The sequence below is a fragment of the Microtus ochrogaster genome, chromosome 6 (genome assembly GCF_000317375.1).
Source record: "Microtus ochrogaster isolate Prairie Vole_2 chromosome 6, MicOch1.0, whole genome shotgun sequence".
NCBI lineage: Eukaryota > Metazoa > Chordata > Mammalia > Rodentia > Cricetidae > Microtus > Microtus ochrogaster.
Genome location: NC_022013.1, coordinates 2683452 through 2691019, shown reverse-complemented (window position 1 = coordinate 2691019; position 7568 = coordinate 2683452). Strand labels below are relative to the sequence as shown.

The 7568-nt window shown below is 45.7% G+C and overlaps 1 protein-coding gene across 2 annotated transcripts in view; it reads right to left on the bottom strand.

Moving 5' to 3' along the window:
- Positions 1-5460: 5460 nt before the first annotated feature.
- The window catches only part of Zranb3 (zinc finger RANBP2-type containing 3), a 47410-nt gene continuing 45302 nt past the window's right edge, over positions 5461-7568 (bottom strand). For both annotated transcript variants that reach the window (XM_013346667.2, XM_026779614.1), the window contains exons 12-13: positions 6334-6465; positions 5461-6057 (exon numbers count right to left, since the gene is read on the bottom strand). In XM_013346667.2, the coding sequence (XP_013202121.2) occupies positions 5959-6057; positions 6334-6465 (231 nt within the window). In that variant the 3' untranslated portion in view covers positions 5461-5958. The remainder of the gene's footprint in view (positions 6058-6333; positions 6466-7568) is intronic.

Here is a 7568-nt window from a genome sequence, read left to right as displayed (position 1 = left end):
GAGTGCTGGGATTAAAGGCGTGCGCCACCATCGCCCGGCTACATGGCTTATTTTCTACTCTATTACTTTTTAATATTTATTTTATTATCTTTATTCCTTTAATCCATGACTGTACTCTGTCTCTTTAAAGACTTTGTTTTTTTAAAGAAAAATTTACCTCTTTTTATAAATCTCTATACTCTTTTTCTTCTCTCTCCCAAGCCTACATACATTTTTAAAACACACTGTGACCCATTTAGCTGTGTTTTTCATCTGAATCTGTCTTTATTGTGTATCTGTAATTATTTTCTGACCAGGACCACTTCTTAAAATGCTAAGTGGGCGTGGCTAGGGACAACATGGCCCTGCCTGCTTGCTCCACCCAATCCAGCATGGGGAAGACGTGTTCACTGCCTCTGAGAGCCATGCTCACAGCTCCATTTTTAGGCACACAGCAGGTCCATGTTGCCATTAAGCAAGTTGTTGCACTCTGCTCACATTGAAATGCTCCATAGCTGGATCTCCAAAAGTCAGAGCTGTTTGTACTGGCAAACCAGGATGCCTTGTTTTGAAACCACACAGTTTGTTTTTTTTCTTTTGCTACCGCTAAATTAGGAAGACCTCTTTAAAAAGCTGCAGCATGCTGTCAGCAAGCAGAGCCCATCTGGAAAAAAAATGCATCTAAACTTTGTTTTTCAGTGTCTAGAATTCTTTTCCAAGCACTCTCAGGTTTTATGTGGATTTAGTGAGCACACGTTTGAGTGCCAATTTGTAGTAGGAGGCCGCTTGTTTGTTCCTATCTACTCAGTCCCGAAATAACCACACAGAAACTGTATTAATTAAATCACTGCTTGGCCTATTAGCTCTAGCTTCTTACTGGCTAGCTCTTATGGCGCTGGAGAATTGTCTATATTCTGTCAATCACGTTTTAAATAAACGCTGATTGGTCGATAACCAGGCGGGAAGTATAGGCAGGAAAACCAGACAGGAAGAAGAGGTGAAACAATGAGAACAGGAGTATTCTGGGAAGAAGGACGCTTTTCCCGGAGACTTGCCCAGATCACGGAAGAAGCAGGATGTGACCTGCCCCACTGAAAAAGGTACTGAGCCAATTGGTTAATATAAGCTACAAGATCTAATAAGAAGCCTGAGCTAATGGGCCAATCACTTTATAACGTAATGTAGACTCTCTGTGTGATTTTCTTTGGGGGCTTACCGGCTGTGGGAACTGGGCAGGACAGAAACCCCAACAAGCAGTCCCTCATCTTAATTTAACCCTTTTCTATTAATCTGCATATTGCCACACGCCAGTGGCTTACTGGCAAGATTCCATCTGGTGTCTGGTGGGCTACATGGCTTCTTCTGATTCTGCCTTCTTTCTCCCAGCATTCAGTTTAGTTTTCCCCGCCTAGCTCTACTCTGCCCTATCACAGGCCAATGCAGATTCTTTACTCATTAACCAATAAAAGCAACACATATACAGAAGGACTTCCTACATCAAGGGTCTCTCAACTCTCAATCTCAGAGCTGGAGGATACGTCTGGTTTTGTTAGCCAGTTTGCTCTAGGGATCTCCGGTCTTGTTCTTCTGGGACTGAACTAGAGGTAGGATGCCATGCCCACCAGGCATTTGATATGGGCTTCTGCACTCCAGTCCTTACACATGCCCCACTGAGCCATCTCTGGGTCCTCTCACTTCTCCTTTATGGTGACTACGTCTCCGGTACCTCAGGCTGGCCTCTAACACTTCAGATCAGACCCCCGTGTTTCACTTCTCATGTGGTGCCCAATCTTGAGCCACGAAGAGGTTGTACCTATCTTACTGAGACTACTGATGGCAGCTTTCAAAACGAACTCCAGCACAGAACTCTTTCTCATGTGCCTTTGAAAAACATTTCCTGGTGCCTGCAAAAGCACAAGCCACTAGAACACAATGGGAAGGCAACATGAAAAGCTGGTAGGGCATTTTGAAGGACTACAAGGTGTCTCTAAAGTATGAGAGGCCCAAAGGGAACATGTGGCATCTAGGAGTGACTTATCCATGCCGATCACTTACTAGTTTTGGTAGCATGGTAGGTCTTTCTTTAGCTTGGTCTGTAGAGAAAGCCAAACCTATGCAGAGATCTTTGCTCAACAGATGTTAGTGATTACCAAGACTGGCAAGATGTTTTACAGCTTCTGTCCCTAGTGTCACCAAAGGTGTGCCCCTCTAAAGGGATCGGTGGAATTTCGACCACTTCTTTCTTGTGATTCCTGGTTGATGAGGTGAGTGTGTAGCTCTGTCACATGATTATCACGGTTACTATGGTTACTGTGGGTTGCTAGGTTTACCATGATGTGCTGTGTCCCAAAACAAAAGGGCTAAGATTCCCAGCAGCCCCACGTGACTCTGCATCCACGCCAGGTGAAAGCCACACAGTTCACACTGCAAGCTGGCTTGTTCCCCAGCTACCAAGTCCCCTTTCTAGTCGTTAGGTCCAGATATTTCCTTTTCTTTTCTCAGAGTTCGGGGTCTTTCAGAGTTGAGTCCACCCCCCTTTACAGTTTTGTTGTTGTTGTTGTTGTTGTTGTTGTTGTTGTTGTTGTAAGTCCCTGAGGGTTTAGCTCTGTCTGCGTTGACTCTGTGCCCATAGCTGTCTTCTTCCCTGGCTGTGCACTTCTGCACACAGGGGTGCTCCTGCCATGCTTTCCTGTTCTCACAGGTCCTCCACTTGTTCTTTGTTAGTTTCTTTTTGAGACAGAATCATGAACTACAGGCTGACTCCAAATTCACAAAGTCAAAGATGACCTTGAACTCCTGATCCTTCTGCCTCTTGCTCTCCAGTGCTGGGATTACAGGCCTGCACCATCAGGCCTGGGTTCTGTGGTACTAGAGATGAAACCCAGAGCTTTATGCTGTTATTCCCACGTCACACGGAACCCCCAAAGGCCACCACAGAGCCAATATCCAGTGCAAACACACTGGGGTTTACTCATGCTAGCTTGGACTGTAATCCAACACAACGAAGCAGAGCGTGAGGGCAGAATGGCCCCGAGGCTTCAGGGTAGGGGGCTTTTAAAGGGAAAAAACCACAAGCAGGTGGCGCAAGAACAAGCCAGCGTGGAGCAAGCCAGGGTGGCAGAAGACAGGGTGGCACAAGCCTTGGCATTTCGGGATTGGGTATGGGTATTCATTTGGGTTATGAAGGAATTTCAAAACAGCGACTGTCAGCAGACAAGAATTTCAAAACAGCAGTTAATCAGATACCTGCAAGGATGTTTGAAGCAAGCAGATATTGTTTGGACACCCTGGTGGGTCACTTTGACCAAGCCAGGCATGGTTTCTTGGGTATGTTTATGAATTTGCTGGGCTGCATTCACTTCCCTAGTTAGGTCCGGTCTAAAATGGAGTTCTTTCTCAAAATGGAGTTTGTCCTGCTGCCTTAGAGCTTTCTAGGCAAGCATTCTACCAATAGACCTACATTACCAGCCCTGAACACGAATCTTCTTTTCTCCCCCACTGCAGCACTGGGGACTGAACCCAGGGCCTCACATCCTTCCACATCCTCTTCTAGTCTTAGCCCCCGAGTGCTCCCCTTGGCACACACAGGGCATCCTTCCTTCAGACTGACAGGACGTCCCTGGGGTCCACCTCTGTCTGTCTTGATTTTCAGTTCCCTAACCACCCATGTCAGTGCAGCTGCTGGGCAAAGCAGAGCAAACCAGGGGAGGCAAAGCCACTGAGCTGTGTTAGGGAGAGAGGGAGAGGCAGCTGGGGACCTGCATGGCAAATGCTCGTTCTAGACAGGAACCCAGCTCCATGGATCATACCATAAAATGTGGGGGACCAGGGAAGACTGCTTGGACATAGGTTTAGGGCAACAGAAGATCTTCATTACCTAGCTGGTGACTCATGGGTGTCCAGGATCCCAACATAGTCAGGAGTCATCTGAAGACCAGTGAGTGCTCTTCCCACTGGGTCGTCCCTCCAGTTCATCACTATCTCTTAACTCTTCACTGTTACCATTGTATTTTGAGTGTCTAATCTTCTGATTATGTTTTTATATAGTCAATTTTATCACCATTAGTCGTGTGCGTGTGTGTGTGTGTGCGTGTGTGTGCGTGTGTGCGTGTGTGTGTGTGTGTGTGCGTGCGTGCGTGCGTGGAGACCACGCATGTAGAGGCCGATCTCTGACTAACCCTGAAGCTCACCCTCTCACTGTTCCTCAGGGAGCTCCAGGGATCCCTCTGCTTCTGCCTAATTGGTGCTGGGGTCATAGACACGCCACCACATCAAGGTTTTTATACAGGTTTGGGGGTTCAGACTCAAGCTATCAGCTTCTGTGGCCAGCACCTCATCAATGGAGCCATTTCCCAACCCCATCATCACTTTATTTTCGAGACAAGGTCTCGAGCCTGGCGTGAAACTCACTCTAGAGAGTGGCTGACCTCACACTCATGAAGATCCACCTGCCTCTGCTCCTGAGTTCTGGAATTAAACTCACTCTAGAGAGCGGCTGACCTCACACTCATGAAGATCCACCTGCCTCTGCTCCTGAGTTCTGGAATTAAAGGCGTGCTCCACTATGATTGGCTTGTCATCTTTTTAAAAGAGGTACCAGAAATAAACTTCATAAAATAGGATTCAGAAATGGAGAGATGGTTCAGTGGTTAGGCGTGTTTGTTGCTCTTCTGGAAAACATCAGTTCAGTTTCTAGCACTCTTGCTGAATGGCTCATAGCTCTCTGTAACTCCAGGTCTGGCAGATAAACTGTACTCATACCTCCATACAGGGACACAGAAACACATAACTTTTTAAAAAATCTTTAAAAAGTACAAGATTATTTTAAAAACAAAATATTGCCATGAGGTAGTGGTACACGCCTTTTATCCCAGCACTTGGGAGACAGAGGCAGGTGGATCTCTGTGAGTTTGAAGTCAGCCTGGTCTACAATAGCTAGTTCCAGGACAGGTTCCAAAGCTACAGAGAAACCCCTGAGAGAGATGCAGAGAGGGGAAGAGATAGAAGAAGAGAGAGAGAAAAAACTGCCTCCTGAGAGAAATGGCAGAAAGGAAGAGAGAGGGAGTAGGTGGGACTTGTCTCTTAAAGGGACAGGGTACTGTCCGTCATGCAGGCAGGCCTGATGCAGGTCGTAGGGCTTGATGCACTGTGCCAGGATCCCAAGGGGCAGAGCCAAGGTGTGCCTGGATGCAAACACTACCAGGATTTTAAAACCAGACAATGAAGACCAGGAGACAGAGGTTCTTTCGATAATTAGCCTGGTTTTACATAAAAACAACACAAAAGGAAAAAAAGTAACATGCAAACAAACAGAAAACTAGACCATAAAAATTTGGTGGCATTATATTTTATGTTCTATCTTTGTTCCCATGATTGCCCAGAGCACACAAATTCTACACAGAAGCCATTGTCACAATTAGTTTATTTACAAAAGTATCTTTTCAAGAAAGAAGGCTGAAAAAAAAAAAAAAAAAAGGCTGGCCCAGAAGAAGGCAACGTCCCAAACACAAAGCCTGTTTTGGAAGCTCTTCTCCAGGAGGCAAGCTGGCCATGGTCGGCCCAGAACTCCACAGTAATGATGGCTTTCTTCCAAAATGTCCCTGATTTTTCTGGAATTTCCATTTATACCCCACAATCCAGAACTAATACTAACCAAGAAGCAACTGCCAGGTATTGGGAATATATTTATCACATATTACATACACAGTGCAGCGATGAGGGCGTATAAGGAGAAACAAAGCTGAACAAAGTCTTCCCGAAACATGATTGACAACCTACATGGAGTCCGCAGACCACAGAAACGCTTCCCATCACTCCTCAGTTTCTGCTAGCTGCTTCATTTTGAGAGCACTTAGCACAAAGTCTAAATTCTAGTTCTTGATGATGTTTAAGCACTTTTCACTCTTAAAATACTAGACAAACACCGAGAGACATCTCGTCAGCCCCTCTACCTGCAGGACATGTGCTCTGTTTGCTCCGCTACTTCTTCACTAGAAACCGAGTGATGTCTGACCCGTGCTTCATCGCCAGGGAGTGTCGTCTCGCCTGACTCCTTTCCTTGGCTTGCTGGGCAGTTCTCTAGAAATCAGCAAATGCAAGGTTCAGGTTAGGGGAGACCGTGCTGCAGTGGCGTGTGGCCAGAGAGCCATGAGTGGTCAGTGAGTGAACTACCCACTGAGCCGCACCCTCAGAGAAGGAATGAAGAGGGTAGCAGCCGCCCCACATCCGTGACTGTGCGCTTCCACAGAGCCAGTGTCAGGAAGCACCTCACATCTTGCCCAGCCTCGTCCACCCGTGTGCACAAGTTCCCCCCAGGGCTGCTTGGACTAGCACACACGTGTGATTGTCACTGACCTCCCTGTGGCACACGGTGCAGAGAGTCTGCAGGTTGTCCAGGGAGCACTGTCCCCCTCCCTCATACACTGGCTTGATGTGATCCACCTGCCAGAAGTGGCCTTCTCCTGGGTTTCTTAGCATTTCATTTAGCTGCAGGAAGAACATATAATCAGCAAGGAGCTGTGGCTGTGCACTGTGCAATCCCTTTCTACAGCAAGAGCACAGGGGAAACACATCAGGATGCCTTTTATAGCTATTGTTGTGAGTTAAAAAAAAACCCATAAAACTCAAGGTTAGCAATTTAAAAGCAATAAAATGTTTCTAAAGGTTTTTCCCCATATTACCTAACATATTTGAGAAATCTTATAACCAAATACAAGATAACAAGGCTCCTGACAGATTGGGGGAAAATTGGTTGTTTTTTTACCCTTTAAGTTGCTTTATATATTTATGAAGCCAAAAGTGAGAAAATAAGAACAGATTGGAAATTAAAAGCTATATTAATATTAATAAAAACAGTATTAATAACTAAATAACCATTCATTATTTACCTAAATGCATTTGTTCCTATATCAACGGCAGGTTAACACTACTATCCACAATGTTTTGTTTGGTCTTATTTTCTAGTAAACATTTTTTGTATCCCAGGCTGGGATCAAATTAATCATGTAGCCAAAGATGACCTTGAACTCTTGACCCCCTTCCTTCCAACTTCAAGTGCTGGGATTAGAGCCTGCAGCATCGTGCTGGGTTTATGCAGTGCTGGGCATGGAACCCAGGTTTCCTGTGCACTCAACAAGCTCTCTACTAACTGAGTTGCATCAGCTCTGGCCAGAACTTTTGTTATTTACCAGACAAGTCCCCAGGTTCTGTGGACTGGCATGGCACGAAATCTCCACAAAACTTCTCTACCTTACATAGGGTATTGCAACTGTTTAAACCTCAGAGATTGGCATGTAAGATGTCTTTTATTTTTTTAACCTTAGATAAGAAAGTCATTAAAATTAATTTTATGAATGCTGGCCATAGGAACCCATGATTAGATCTACCCTAAAGCAGACACACAGCTAGAGGCATCATATTCCTGACTTCAAAGTGACAAAGACAAGCCGGGCGGTGGTGGTGCACGCTTTTAATCCCAGCACTCAGGAGGCAGATGCAGGCGGATCTCTGTGAGTTCGAGACCAGCCTGGTCTACAAGAGCTAGTTCCAGGACAGGCTCCAAAGCCACAGAGAAACCCTATCTCGAAAAA